Consider the following 13,723-nt stretch of genomic DNA (forward strand, 5'->3'; position numbering starts at 1 on the left):
CATCTCAGACGCCGTCGCAATCTGTTCCACCGCGCTACCGTGGCGCGGGGCGCGGACGGCGGAGGGAGCGCGCCGCGGGCGGAGGGTATTTAAATCGGCCGCCGCCGCGACCGAACCCAGTTCCCTCTGAGTAGCCATAGCGTACGGATCTCCGTGCCGGCGCGTGCCCTTTGGACACTATAGACCGGCAGTACACCCGTGGATATTTTGATCAACAAGTTGGTTGTGGAAGATAAAATATCGTTGTTGCAGGTAGTCTCGAAAACCAATTCATAGATGTTGGCCACTGATGAATCGTGTATACGTTTGGAATTAACCCCGTCAGTATCAGTTAAAGCCTGAAGATGGCGTACTGAAGCATGGAAACTGGTAGCCATAAAGTAAATAATATCGTAGAGACGGCTATAGATGTTCCATTTTATTATATAAGTGGACGGCCGGAGTACCTAAAACCTCCATCAGAAGGATGGACACACACACACACACAAAAAAGCATTAAAAATTTTCACGAGTTCTCGGTAAGTTCTGTGACGAATGTATGACGGTCGAAGTCGTATACTTCATGCATTGATCTTTTTATAAACGCACCAAGTTCTGCTCACTTTTGCCTTTCGACATTGCAGCGTCCTTTTTTGAAACTGGAGTGCAAAAATCTCTGCTTCCTCAGCACTTAATCCTCCGCTAAGCATGGTAAGGATGCCCTAGTGTCACAGTATTGTTTCCAAGTTCCGTTGACATTGCACCATTCATTCAGACACAAACACACACACACACACACACACACACACAACACGCATCTCATATACAGAATATCAAATCAATCACGTTTCATACTTCTAAATTTATAAATTGTTATTTTATTGGGGGTGCCAGTTTCGCTCTATATATTACGCCATCTTCAGCCCCCTGGCTGACATGGAGGAAGATTCCTAACTCTGGTCCAGTTAAAATAGGGGCCCGCATTCAGTGAATGATATCCGTAGATTTATACCTGAGACAGAGATTGTAAGCGTATTGTCATATCGCTGGTTTAGTTGTGGAGTATCTTTGCGGGCAGCCTCGTCTGCAGAGTCCAGCATGGAAAATGGAACTGTTATCTTGTGTAGTGTGTATTTCTGCATGTGACAGGCATTGTTAGTATGGAAATTGAACTGTTGCTACAAGTGCTATTACAGTAAAGTGATGAAATATGGAAATGATTCAGAGGAAAGTGCGTCAAGAAGTAATTAAAAAATGAGCAGTGCCGCCGATAATGTATTTGTGTATCCTCTCGTTGCGTGTCGTACTTATAGTATCAATCATCCACGCCGTGTTCGGTCTCCAAGAATGAACTAATGTGAATCAGCAATACGATTTACCACAAAAGAGAGCATTTAAGTGCCAGTGTCTTGTAGCGAGCGTGAGGACGTGCGTTCGGTCATCGCGTTCCGCATCATCAACAATCAACCGTGCCACGACTGTTACGCGCACGCTCGTACAACTGAGAACTGTGAACTGTAAATGTAACTTTGTGAACAATGTTAAAATATCATTACTAGTGTCAAGGAGGACTGGTACCAAATATCTGAGTATGCGTGACGAGCGTAAGAACTTTCGTGCGATCATTCGGCTTCCGCATCATCAAAAATCAACCGCGTCGTGTCTGTTACGCGCTCGCTCGTCCGAGTGATATTGTGGACTGTTAATCATCCATTAAGTGGGATAACACTTCTGAATTAGAATGTAAACAGTGCAGCAACCTGCGACTTTCTTTTATCGTCTCAGAATATAAGTGTTTATACCAGACGTAGAACAGTGTCGTGTTTTGACGTTGAGTGGCTCCCCTAACTCGCTTGCGTGTTTCGATAAATAATTTCAGGCAAGCCAGCTGTGGAGCAGAACCGTACGACCGCCGCGGTAATATCAGGTACGTGGTGTGGATATGGAGCACGGTCGAAACGACAGCCAGTGTAATAGTACCCCACCCATGTGTACACCCGGGCATGTTACAAGATCACTTCAATAGTCACCTATCGACCTGAAGCTAAAATCTATGGATACCAGTCACTGAATGCTGGCTCCTGTTTTGAACTCCAGCAAGTGCGAATCTTCGTACATCTCGGTAGGGGGCCTGAAGATGGCGTAATATAACGCCGAAACTGGTAGGCCAATAAAAAAAAAATTGGAAATTTAGACGGCTGGAATGTGTTAGATCTGACATTCTGTACTGAACAGCCGAGGTCCAGCAACCATATGTGAAAAGGAGGACGTACTGAGAGATGTGGTATAGATCTAGCGCTTTGACCCTACCTTTGACCTGCAGCTGGGCCGAGTGGTTGGTGCTGGCTGCGTTGTTGGAGACGACGCACGTGTAGGTACCACTGTGCTGCGAGGAAACTTTGCTGAATACCAGGAGGCTGATGAACTCGCTCACCTCTTTCTCACTCACCTACCGACAGAGCAGCAGGATAATTATAACATAGCAGTTGTCACACCTCCAGAAACAATAACAGTGAAAGAATTAAGTACAGCAAATAGTGTCCCTTGACAAACAATACAGTGCTTTTCAATGATAACATATACAAAATGTATACAGCGTAACGTAGATAGGATTTTGAAAATGTGTGCTGTTAGATTCCCTGTAAATAGCTGGCTGATTTGTTTCTAGTCAGCCAGTAACATCACACACAAAGATGTAATCACACACAAAGATGGAACTATTTGTGTGGACGTTCTCACAGCATCAAGATCAATAATTAGAAATCTACTGCACTTCACAGAGCGCAGTCGCTTTCAAATACAGTCAGTTAGGCGCGACAGGAAATAATGTTTCACTTAGTAACCACAAACACTCCTGCTTCATTATGTCATAATATAAATCTGCCCGTGATCAGTTTAGCATTATTTTAAATTTTTGAGTTGGAAATTGGATAAGCATTTGGATAAGTTTGGTGGAATTTTTACTGCGATGTAAGCCATTTCTCACATTCTTATGCAGAAAACCAACGGAAGTAGGAATGGACACTAAAAAATGAATCTGTTTTTTCCCTTGCGAAATATCTTCTGGTGGCATCGATGTTATGATGAGATATCGAAAAATACACTGATGTGTCCGAAACATCTATGTATTTTGCAATACAATACGGATGCGCCTGAAACAGAAAAAAACAGATAATTTCATGTCTAGAACATTTTGTTAGGAATTAATGACAAGTGTGTAACAAAAAAATTTAGTTCTTCAAAAGTCCCAATATTTATTCTTGCGACAGTAAATTTTACTCCTTCTTTTGCACTTCAACCGATTTCGTAGCTGATTCAAAATTTACCGCCATCTGCGAAAATAGTCTGTCAAGAGGAACAGATGTGCTGACCACTGTCAAATATTTAAACGCGATTTTACACAAATTTGCAAATTCGGTATTTATAATATTTCCAACGGATTTTAGTTTAGTTTTTCTACAAGGTATTTCAGGTAAACTGAAAGTTCATCAGAAAAACTATCTTGAGGTTTATTACACTTCAGATTCGATGTACTAATTCATGATGGTCAATTAATAATAAAAAGTCTCTTCATTTTTATCAGACCTGTCAGCCTCGAATTCAGTATCTACATTTTGAGGAAAATTTCGCGATTCTTTAAGTTTTGCAACAGCATTTGCACAAGCTATTGAATCTGACAAGTCCATTATTTTGCGCGAGCGTCTGCCTGTCGCGGTCGCGCCCTCTCAGTTGGCGAAAATGATTTAAGACAACAAAGCAAATGAGGAGGTTCTGTACTTGGATCAGAATAACAGAGTAGCTGACTGCTGGTAGTGTACAGGTCAGCTACCGAAGTAACAAGCAGTCAAAACACGAGCTTGGTAGCACCCTCTGTTATGTGGACAGCTGTCGCAGCGGGAGCGGACTGCGTAGGGAACACCAGACTCCGTCCACACATAAATACGGGACACGGTCAGCCTGTCGTTCCCTTCCCATCTGCATGGAAACGTGCGGAAGTTGACGCAGACCACCGGCAGTACACCCGATTCAACGAGATGTAAAAAAAAAAACGCCGGGAAAGTCTAAAAAATTACAGCTGTCTGCGGTATTTCTCTTTTACGGAATTTGAGGAGCTAACTGTGAAACGGCTTAGCAAAATGCTAAGACTTTAAAAAAGAACACAAACAATCTCGACCACAAAGACATTCATTTTGTGGCAACCGGTATCGGAAAGTTTTTGACGAACTTCAGACCCTCATACAATGATATTAGGCGGTGGCGTTGAATGGAGCGGATGTTATATAACACCGTGAACGTCAACTGCTCATGAAATGTTCACAAAAATTAAAGTGATAAGATTATTACGATCCTGCAAAGCGAATTCAATACTGCACACTAACGGGGAACTTATGAACGCGTTCAGTTCGGGACGACTCAGCTGCTGCTAGGGAGCCATGTGTGCTTGCGCGTGAAAACGATCCTACCCCTCCACCCTTCCATGATCAAATGACGATCGCTTTGTTATTATTATCGAGGTGTAGATTCGCCAAATTAATAGATGCTTCGCATATATCGAAGTGTTAACAATCACAGATTCACTTTGATGCATCGACACTAAACATCTTCCGCCCCCAACTGCAGATATGACATCGCTGGTGGTAATGCGCATGCGTGAGGTCAGTCCTACCTTTACTATTTGTATTCATGTTGTTGTCCTCCCCTTAAAACGGATCGATCGTTGCTTTTGAAATACATCTAGTACTGAACAGTGATACCGTCAGCTTTGCCGCTGACAACTTTTAGAAAGTTTACTTGAACCATTCACTTCATTTCTATGGCTAAGTGTACCGTGAGGTATTGAAATTACCTGCAAAGACTTGGGAATCGGCGCGTTGTCCTTGAGCCAGGAGAAGCGTATGGGCAGATCTCCTGAGGAGACGGTGCAGCTGAGCTGTGCCCTCGCCCCCTCCTGGATGTTAGCCGGGAAGAAGATGGGCTCCAGCACTGGAGGACCTGCGGATAGCACGTCGGTTATCACTCTCGAAGGCCGCAGGTAGTCAAAATACTGTTGCATTAACCATTTCTTTAGTGATATGCTGTTGACGAAAAGACGTGTTATAGTACTCATTCTTTTATTCGTCATTGAAATGTAAATGTGGAGGTGCAATGAAAAAACAAAGCGTAATGGAAAAGTATACACCTGACAAGGGCAATATGCTACTTCAATTTCGGAGTATCCGTACTTCATTAGTCCCGTATCTAAAGCTATGGTGAACACATTATACCGACATTTGCCATTAGCTGTTTCAGTCCGCTGTGTTCTCATCGCATCATATACACTACTGGCCATTAAAATTGCTACACCACGAATAGGACGTGCTACACACGCGCAATTTAACTGACAGGAAGAAGATGCTGTGATATACAAATGATTAGCTTTTCAGAGAATTCACACAAAGTTGGCGCCAGTGGCGACACCTACAACGTGCTGATATGAGGAAAGTTTCCAACCGATTTCTCATACACAAACAGCAGTTGACCGGCGATGCCTGGTGAAACGTTGTTGTGATGCCTCGTGTAAGGAGGAGAAATGCGTACCATCACGTTTCCGACTTTGATAAAGGTCGGATTGTTGCCTATCGCGATTGCGGTTTATCGTATCGCGACATTGCTGCCCGCGTTGGTCGAGATCCAATCAATGTTAGCAGAATATGGAATCGGTGGGTTCAGGAGGGTAATACGGAACGCCGTGCTGGATCCCAACGACCTCGTATCACTAGCAGTCGAGATGACGGGCATCGTATCCGCATGGCTGTAACGGATCGTGCAGCCACGTCTCGATCCCTGAGTCAACAGATGGGGACGTTTGCAAGACAACCACCATCTGCATGAACAGTTCGACGACGTTTGCAGCATCATGGACTATCAGCTCGGAGACCATGGCTGCGATTACCCTTGACGCTGCATCACAGACAGGAGCGCCTGCGATGGTGTACTCAACGACGAACCTGGGTGCACGAATGGCAAAACGTCATTTTTTCGGATGAATCCAGGTTCTGTTTACAGGACTATGATGGTCGCATCCGTGTTTGGCGACATCGCTGTGAACGCACATTGGAAGCGTGTATTCGTCATCGCCATACTGGCATATCACGCGGCGTGATGGTATGGAGTGCCATTGGTTACATGTCTCGGTCACCTCTTGTTCGCATTGACTGTACTTTGAACAGTGGACGTTATATTTCAGATGTGTTACGACCCGTGGCTCCATCCTTCATTCGATCCATGCGAAACCCTACATTTCATCAGGATAATGCACGACCGCATGTTGCATGTCCTGTAGCGGTCTTTCCGGATACAGAAAATGTTCGACTGCTGCCCTGGCCAGTACATGCTCCACATCTCTCACCAATAGAAAACGTCTGGTCAATGGTGGCCGAGCGACTGGCTCGTCACAATACGCCAGTCACTACTCTTGATGAACTGTGGTATCGTGTTGAAGCTGCATGGGCAGCTGTACCTCTATACGCCATCCAAGCACTGTTTTGACTTAATGTCCAGGCGTATCAAGGCCGTTATTACGGTTAGAGGTAGTTGTTCTGGGTACTGATTTCTCAGGATATATGCACCCAAATTGCGTGAAAGTGGAATCACATGTCAGTTCTAGTACAATATATTTGTACAATAAGTACCAGTTCATCATCTGCACTTCTTCTTGATGTAGCAATTTTTTCGGTGAGAGAAGAACGACACAGGAACTTGCACGTTGGCATATATGAATCTGTAAATACTGCATGCGTTAGCATGTAGGGTATATCGTAATTAATAGCGTCAAGTGACACAGTTGAAAGTATGCAACAGTAGAACGAAAAACCGAATGGAAATATATTAGCCTTGATCACCAATATAATTATATTCATGACCAAGACTAGTGCATTTCCATTCAGTGCTGAATCCTAAGATAATTTTTGTCAGTCAAAACAAGACAGATAGAATGAAGTAAGTGAAGTGTTTATTATTCCTAAAGTACTGTAATCATCAACCTGTTAACACATTTATCCCACTGTCAGACAAGGCGGTCGGCGCCTTCTTGGAAAAAATGTTTGCTGTTGCCCACGTAACCGCAACTGTACCCAGGCGTATACATCTTCGTCCGAAGCAAATCGACGACAACGAACGTCTTTCTTCTGGGCTCCAAAAATATAGAAACAGTATTGGGAGAGATCGAGACTGTACGGAGAACGTGTAAGGGATTCCCAGCGAAACTTCTGCAGCGTAGTCGAAACTACCATGGCAACATGTGGGCGGGTTTAATCCTGGCACAGAGTGATGCCATCCGTCAACATTTCTGGGCGTTTGGACTTGATGGCGCGCTTCAGTTTTTGAAAAGTGGCCACGTACCACTGTGCGTGAACTGTGGAATCATGTACCATAAAGTCAATGAGCAGACACAGTCCTAATCTCTCCTCATGCCATTTCCATATTTTTGGAGACCTGAAGAAAGGCATTCGTGGCCGTCAATTTGTTTCGGATGAAGAAGCACACGCCTGGACACAATCGTGGTTCTGTAGGCAACTACAAACATTCTTCCATGAAGGCGTTGGTTGCTTGACTCGCGAGTGGACCAAACCGCGAGGTCATCTGTTCCATCGGATTAGGTAAGAAGGAAGTCGTCTGTGCCCTTCCAAAGGAACCATTCCGGTATTCGCCTAAAGCGACTTAGGGAAGTCACAGAAAACCTACATTAGGATGACCGGACGCGTGTTTGAACTGTCGTCCTCCCAAATCCAAGTCCAGTATGCTAACCACTGTGCCTCCTAGCTCGATCACGAAGACATAGCCGATCTTCTCATAGTGGGATAACTGTGTTATTATTTATAAGGATTACTTTTGAAACAGTAAACTATACTCCGAAGAGACCTCGGAAGACCCAACGGTACTGATCGAAAGCTGTGTCATCCACAGCTGAGAGGCGTCACTGGAAGCGGATATGGAGGGGCATGTGATCAGCACATTGCTCTCCTGGTCGTCGTCAGTTTTCGTGCTGGGAGCCTCTGCTTCTCAATCCTATAGTTGGCCTAGTTGGCCTTGCAAGGGCTCAGTCCACCCAGTTTGCCAACAGCGCTTGGCAGACTCTGACGTCACCCATCCAAGTGCTGGCCAAGCCCACCCCGATAGCGCTTACCGTCGGTGCTCTGACAGGAACCCGTTTTACCACTGTGGCGAGACTGCTGGCGCTGTTTAAATAATAAACAGATTTATTACTTGGAAATTGGAAATTTGTGGTAAAGTCTTCTGGAACCAAGCTGCTGAGGTCATCGGTCCCTAAACTTACAGACTACTTACAAGGGAACCTCCCCATCGCAACCCCCTCAGATTTAGTTATAAGTTGGCACAGTGGATAGGCCTTGAAAAACTGAACACAGATCAATCGAGGAAACAGGAAGAAGTTGTGTGGAACTATGAAGAAAAGACGCAGAATATACAAACTGAGTAGTCCATGTGCAAGATATGCAACATCAAGGATAATTACAGCTTTGGAGCGCCGTGGTCCCGTGGTTAGCGTGAGTATGTGCGGAACGAGAGGACCATGGTTCACGTCTTCCCTCGAGTGAAAATTTTAATTGATTTATTTTCGCAAAGTTATGATCTGTCCGTTCGTCCATTGACGTCTCTGTTCACTGTAATAAGTTTAGTGTCTGTGTTTTGCGACCGCACCGCAAAACCGTGCGATTAGTAGACGAAAGGACGTGCCTCTCCAATGGGAACCGAAAAGATTTGATCGCAAGGTCATAGGTCAACCGATTCCTCCACAGGAAAACACGTCTGATATATTCTATACGACACTGGTGACGGCATGTGCTTCACATGACAGGAATATGTTGTCGACCCACCTAACATGTACACTTGGCGAATGGGTAAAAAGATTCTTCTACCTTGCCCGATTTACGTTTCCTTGTGGATGTGATAATCACTCCCAAAAAAGTGATGAAAACATAAGAGTTTGTCACATAAACTGCAACAAATGAATGCAACAGTTTCACAATCGCATGCACAGTTTTTCCTGTGCTCTGTCAAAACATATGTTTTTAACGTTTTCAAATTTTTCCTTGTGCAGACCGTCAAATCCTGCATATCTCCAAGCAAATCTCCTGGAATTTTGGAGAGCGAAGTTGAATATGTGTGAGTACCTGAACTTTGATAATTGTCTGAAAACAAAAAAAAAAAAATTAAACTTTTCACTCGAGGGAAGACTCGAACAAATGACCTCTCGTTCCGCAGGTGCTCACGCTACTCACGGAACCACGGCGCTCCTGGGCTCACATTATCCTTGATGTTGGCTATCCTGCGCATGAACTACTCAGTTTGTATATTTTGCTTATTTTTTTCATAGTTTGACACAACTTCTTCCTGTTTTCTCGATTGATCAGTTTTTCAAGGCCTATCCACTCTGAGGGGGGTGCGATGGGGAAGTTCCCTTGTTGGTCTAGCTTAAACTATCTTCCGCTAAGAACGACACAGACACCCATGCCCGAGGGAGGACTCGAACCACAGAAGGTGGGGAGGGGGGCGGGCGGTGGAGTGGGGGGGGGGGGGGGGGCGACGCCGCACGCACCGTGACAAGACGCCCAAGACCGCGCGGCTACCACGCTCGGCATTTCTTACTTTTCTTTCCATCTGTCTCGCTTTCAGCTGACTGCCCCTTACAGAAGCGCGCGCCGCTGGCAAGCAGGGCGACACTCACTGGTGACGGCCAGCAGCAGCTCGCCGCTGGCGACCTCGCCGGCGGCGCCGCGCACCTTGCAGACGTAGGCGCCCGCGTCGGCGGCCGGGTCGACGCGCAGGATGTGGAGGGCGGCGCCGCCGTCGCGCAGCTCGTGGCGCAGGTCTGCCGTGAGGGGGGCGCCGCGGCGCTCCCAGGAGACGCCGCTGACGGGGTGGCCGGCGTACGGGCAGCGCAGCGTCGCGTCGGCGGCCGCCACGGCGCGCACCGGCTCCCCCACCTGGCGCACGTACGGCGGGCCTGCGGACGTCCAGGGGCAGCGCTGCACTAGAGGCTGCGGCTCAGCGAGAAGACACGGCTGGCCATTAACTTCAGAACTCGTGCCGAACAAAGAACAATTTTTGACTACTAACAATTTACTCCTACCCCCATGAACCATGGACTTTGCCGTTGGTGGGGAGGCTTGTGTGCCTCAGCGATACAGATAGCCGTACCGTAGGTGCAACCGCAACGGAGGGGTATCTGTTGAGAGGCCAGACAAACGTGTGGTTCCTGAAGAGCGGCAGCATCCCTTTCAGTAGTTGCAAGGGCAACAGTCTGGATGATTGACTGATCTGGCGTTGTAACATTAACCGAAACGGCCTTGCTGTGCTGGTACTGCGAACGGCTGAAAGCAAGGGGAAACTACGGCCTTAATTTTTCTTGAGGGCATGCAGCTTTACTATATGATTAAATGATGATGGTGTCCTCTTGGGTAAAATATTCCGGAGGTAAAATAGTCCCCCATTCGGATCTCCGGGCGGGGACTACTCAACAGGATGTCGTTATCAGGAGAAAGAAAACTGGTGTTCTACAGTTCGGAGCTTGGAGTGTCAGATCCCTTAATCGGGCAGGTAGGTTAGAAAATTTAAAAAGGGAAATGGATAGGTTAAAGTTAGATATAGTGGGAATTAGTGAAGTTCGGTGGCAGGAGGAACAAGACTTCTGGTCAGGTGACTACAGGGTTATAAACACAAAATCAAATAGGGGTAGTGCAGGAGTAGGTTTAATAATAAATAGGAAAATAGGAATGCGGGTAAGCTACTACAAACAGCATACTGAACGCATTATTGTGGCCAAGATAGATAGGAAGCCCACACCTACTACAGTAGTAGAAGTTTCTATGCCGACTAGCTCTGCAGATGATGAAGAAATTGAAGAAATGTATGATGAGATAAAAGAAATTATTCAGGTAGTGAAGGGAGACGAAAATTTAATAGTCATGGGTGACTGGAATTCGGTTGTAGGAAAAGGGAGAGAAGGAAACGTGGTAGGTGAATATGGATTGGAGGTAAGAAATGAAAGAGGAAGCCGCCTGGTAGAATTTTGCACAGAGCACAATTTAATCATAGCTAACACTTGGTTCAAGAATCATAAAAGGAGGTTGTATACGTGGAAGAAGCCTGGACATACTGACAGGTTTCAGATAGATTATATAATTGTAAGACAGAGATTTAGCAACCAGGTTTTAAATTGTAAAACGTTTCCAGGGGCAGATGTGGACTCTGACCACAATCTATTGGTTATGACCTGTAGATTAAAACTGAAGAAACTGCAAAAAGGTGGAAATTTAAGGAGACGAGACCTGGATAAACTAAAAGAACCAGAGGTTGTACAGAGTTTCAGGGAGAACATAAGGGAAAAATTGACAGGAATGGGGGAAAGAAATACAGTAGAAGAAGAATGGTTAGCTTTGAGGGATGAAGTAGTGAAGGCAGCAGAGGATCAAGAAGGTAAAAAGGCGAGGGCTAGTAGAAATCCTTGGGTAACAGAAGAAATATTGAATTTAATTGATGAAAGGAGAAAACATAAAAATGCAGCAAATGAAGCAGGTAAAAGGGAATACAAACGTCTCAAAAATGAAGTCGACAGGAAGTGCAAAATGGCTAAGCAGGGATGGCTAGAGGACAAATGTAAGGATATAGAGGCTTATCTCACTAGGGGTAAGATAGATACTGCCTACAGGAAAATTAAAGAGACCTTTGGAGATAGGAGAACCACTTGCATGAATAACAAGAGTTCAGATGGAAATCCAGTTCTAAGCAAATAAGCGAAAGCAGAAAGGTGGAAGGAGTATATATAGGATCTATACAGGGGCGATGTACTTGAGGACAATATTGTGGAAATGGAAGAGGATGTCGATGAAGATCAAATGGGAGATATGATACTGCGTGAAGAGTTTGTCAGTGCACTGAAAGTCGAAACAAGGCCCCCAGAGTAGACAACCTTCCATTTGAACTACTGATAGCCTTGGCAGAACCAGGTCTAAAAAAACTCTACCATCTGGCTAGCAAAGTGTATGAGACAGGTGAAATACCCTCAGACTTCAAGAAGAATATAGTAATTCCAATCGCAAAGAAATAAGGTGTTGACAGATGTGAAAATTACCGAACTATCAGTTTAATAAGTCACAGCTGCAAAATACTAACCACAATTCTTTACAGGATAATGAAAAACTGATAGAACCCGACCTCGGGGAAGATCAGTTTGGATTCCGCAGAATTGTTGGAACATGTGAGGCAATACTCACCCTACGACTTATCTTAGAAAATATATTAAGAAAAGGCAAACCTACGTTTCTAGCATTTGTAGACTTAGAGAAAGCTTTTGACAATGTTGACTGGAATACTCTCTTTCAAATTCTAAATGTGGCAGTGGTAAAATACAGGGAGCGAAAGGCTATTTACAATTTGTATAGAAACTAGATGGCAGTTATAAGAGTCGAGGGACATGAAAGGGAAGCAGTGGTTGGGAAGGGAGTGAGACAGGGTTGTAGTCTCTCCCCGATGCTATTCAGTGAAACATGGACGATAAATAGTTTAGACAAGAAGAAAATAGAAGCTTTCCAAATGTGGTGCTACAGAACAATGCTGAAGATTAGATGGGTAGATTACATAACAAATGAGGAGGTATTGAATAGAATTGGGGAGAAGAGGAGTTTGTGGCACAACTTGACTAGAAGAAGGGATCGGTTAGCAGGACATGTTCTGAGGAATCAAGGAATCACCAATTTGGTACTGCAGGGAAGCATGGAGGTTAAAAATCGTAGAAGTAGACCAAGAGATGAACACACTAAGCAGATTCAGAAGGGTGTAAGCTGCAGTAAGTACTGGGAGATGAAGAAGCTTGCACAGGATAGAGTAGCATGGAGAGCTGCATCAAACCAGTCTTAGGACTGAAGACCACAACAACAACAACAACAAACATATACTGCATACAGGGGACCAAAAGTGCTGTAGTTTTTCTGGACGAAACTGGATTTTACAAAAACATATGAAGAAATATATACTTTTTCTTGTGCCTTTGTGCTGCAGGGTCGGCATGGTTATGAACTAATTTGCCTTAATATGTTTAAGGGGTGCCCCGTTGCCCTTCCTGTCCTCACCCTGTTATTTCCCTGCCCCTCTCAACACGCCTCCCCCTCCCGCATCCTCGGATGGATGGAATATGTGTACCCTTAACTATGGGTGCTATTCATCAGAAAATGAGCGAAAGTTTTTTTAAATGTTTGCGAATCGTGCAGCTGAGGTGGGAATTGGGTACCAGCACTGTATTTACCTAGTGAGATGTGGAAAACCGCCTAAAAGTCGCAACCAGGCTGGCGAGCGCTCCGACCCTCGTCGTTAGTCTACCATGCACATTCTATCTGGGGCTGGCGCACATCGCCGTCCCGGAAGCTTCCCTTATACATGCACGGCTATACAGGTTAGGACGAACAAATATATGTAGCCTGATCAAAAAAAAGTGAATCAACCAGTAGACATGGGCTTACGCCAGTGCAACTCCTTAGTCGTTGATATCATTGGCAGGAATGTAAATTATAACTGTGGCAACTCTCTGTGACAAGTGGAATGCTGACCAGAATGCATTAGTGTTTTTCCTGGGCAGTATTGTTACCCCTTCACATTTGCACATGCCATCCGAGGACAACTAATAGACTCCCTGCACCATTGGTCAGAGACTAGCAGCAACTAAATTGGAAATGAGAGTATGGCATCAATG

General features: G+C 45.0%; 1 protein-coding gene across 1 annotated transcript in view; it reads right to left on the minus strand.

Annotated features, from left to right (window-relative positions):
* LOC126297629 (Down syndrome cell adhesion molecule-like protein Dscam2) overlaps positions 1–13,723 on the minus strand; it is a 340,086-nt gene that overhangs the window by 227,153 nt on the left and 99,210 nt on the right. Inside the window, exons 5-7 of the mRNA XM_049988691.1 lie at positions 9,704–9,982; positions 4,826–4,971; positions 2,290–2,428 (exon numbers count right to left, since the gene is read on the minus strand). Coding sequence (XP_049844648.1) covers positions 2,290–2,428; positions 4,826–4,971; positions 9,704–9,982 — 564 coding nt within the window. The remainder of the gene's footprint in view (positions 1–2,289; positions 2,429–4,825; positions 4,972–9,703; positions 9,983–13,723) is intronic.

The sequence above is a fragment of the Schistocerca gregaria genome, chromosome 1 (assembly GCF_023897955.1).
Source record: "Schistocerca gregaria isolate iqSchGreg1 chromosome 1, iqSchGreg1.2, whole genome shotgun sequence".
In the NCBI taxonomy this organism is placed as follows: domain Eukaryota; kingdom Metazoa; phylum Arthropoda; class Insecta; order Orthoptera; family Acrididae; genus Schistocerca; species Schistocerca gregaria.